The sequence below is a fragment of the Alexandromys fortis genome, unplaced genomic scaffold, assembly GCF_014885135.2.
Source record: "Alexandromys fortis isolate MF-2015 unplaced genomic scaffold, M_Fortis_MF-2015_v1.1 scaffold_178, whole genome shotgun sequence".
NCBI classification, from domain to species: domain Eukaryota; kingdom Metazoa; phylum Chordata; class Mammalia; order Rodentia; family Cricetidae; genus Alexandromys; species Alexandromys fortis.
Genome location: NW_026068054.1, coordinates 1,174,624 through 1,176,305, shown reverse-complemented (window position 1 = coordinate 1,176,305; position 1,682 = coordinate 1,174,624). Strand labels below are relative to the sequence as shown.

General features: G+C 43.9%; 1 protein-coding gene across 1 annotated transcript; it reads left to right on the top strand.

Annotated features, from left to right (window-relative positions):
- The first annotated feature begins 847 nt into the window (after window positions 1-847).
- Window positions 848-1,352, top strand: LOC126487136 (60S ribosomal protein L23a-like). The gene has a single exon (XM_050119802.1). The coding sequence runs from the start codon at window positions 857-859 to the stop codon at window positions 1,325-1,327; it is 471 nt and encodes a 156-aa protein (XP_049975759.1). The 5' UTR covers window positions 848-856; the 3' UTR covers window positions 1,328-1,352.
- The last annotated feature ends 330 nt before the right edge of the window (window positions 1,353-1,682 follow it).

Genomic DNA, 1,682 nt, shown 5'->3' with positions numbered 1-1,682 from the left:
ATAAAACTAAATATAAATAAATCTTTCCTTTTTATTCATTTCAGGACCACAACGAGTGGTATTGTACTGCTCACATTTAGAGTGGCTCCAACCTCCTCGTTAATCTAATCTAGAAACTAACTCCCCTAGAGACATGCCCAGGGGTTTGTTTCCTTGGTGATCCTCAGCTGGCAGTCAAAACTGACCATCATAAGCTCTTGTCCTAAGTATTGCTGCTCGCCTCCCAAAGGCCCCATGTCCTATACTGTTACTGTGAGGGAGCATAAGAACTTTGTGGAACACAAACACACTGACCTTTTCTGATGTGATGTTAAAATGACAGTGATAAGTGTTGCCAAGGATATGGTACTGTTAGGAACCTCTCACATTGCTGCTGGAAATGTAAAATGGAACTGCCTCTGTGGAAAATAGTCTGGCAGTTTCTCAAAAACTTAAACATATAGTTATTCTTTTAAAAATAACGAATGTATATGTATCTTTGTATGTATGCCACATGTATGCAGGTGCCTGGAACCTGAAGTTATAGGCAGTTGTGTGCTGTCCTACATGGGTGCTAGGGAATGGGACTCAGGTCCTCTGGGGGAACAGCAGTTGTTTTTGATGGCTAAGCCATTTCTCTAGCCCCGCCATACAGTTATTTATAACTGTGTCACTGAAAGAGTAATTCTGCTTGCCAGGTGATGGTGGCGCATGCCTTTAATCATAGCATTTGGGAGGCAGAAGCAGGTGGATCTGTGAGTTCAGGACCAGCGTGGTCTACAGAGTGAGTTCCAGGACAGCCAGGGCTACATAGAGAAACCCTGTCTTTTTCTTTTCTTTTTTTTAAAAGAAAACAAGGTTGACCCTTTTCGTCAAGATGGCGCCGAAAGCGAAGAAGGAAGCTCCCGCCCCTCCCAAAGCCGAAGCTAAAGCGAAGGCCTTGAAAGCCAAGAAAGCAGTGCTGAAAGGCGTCCACAGCCACAAAAAGAAGAAGATCCGCACATCGCCCACCTTTCGGCGGCCCAAGACCCTGTGGCTACGAAGGCAGCCTAAATACCCCTGGAAGAGCGCACCCAGGAGGAACAAGCTTGACCACTATGCCATCATCAAATTCCCCCTGACCACCGAGTCAGCAATGAAGAAGATAGAAGACAACAACACACTTGTGTTCATTGTGGACGTCAAGGCCAACAAGCATCAGATCAAACAGGCTGTGAAGAAACTCTATGACATTGATGTGGCCAAAGTCAACACCCTCATAAGGCCCGACGGAGAGAAGAAGGCATATGTTCGGTTGGCTCCTGATTATGATGCTCTGGATGTTGCCAATAAGATCGGAATCATCTAAACTGAGCCCAGCCGGCTAATTCTAAATATACACTTTTTCACCATAAAAAAAAAAAGAAAAGAAAACAAGGTTCATATAAATTACGTAAACAAGTATTTGTAACAGCCTTATCCATAGTAGTCAAAAAGTGTAAGCAACTAAACCCCTGTCTCCTGGTGAATGCAAAATGGCGTATCTGAACAGTGGAGTTCAGCCATAGGAAGAAAAGGGTGCTATATTCTACAGTGTGTACAGTCTTGATAGTGTGCTGGGTGGAAGAAGTCAGACATAAAAAAAAGAAGGCCATGCTCTTTGATTTCATTTACGTGGAATGTCCAGAATAGACGACTCGTAGAGACAGATTAGTTGTTGGAGT

What these genes read in the sequence shown, in the direction of transcription:
- LOC126487136 (XM_050119802.1), top strand. Translation starts at nt 857, where the DNA reads ATGGCGCCGAAAGCGAAGAAGGAAGCTCCCGCCCCTCCCAAAGCCGAA.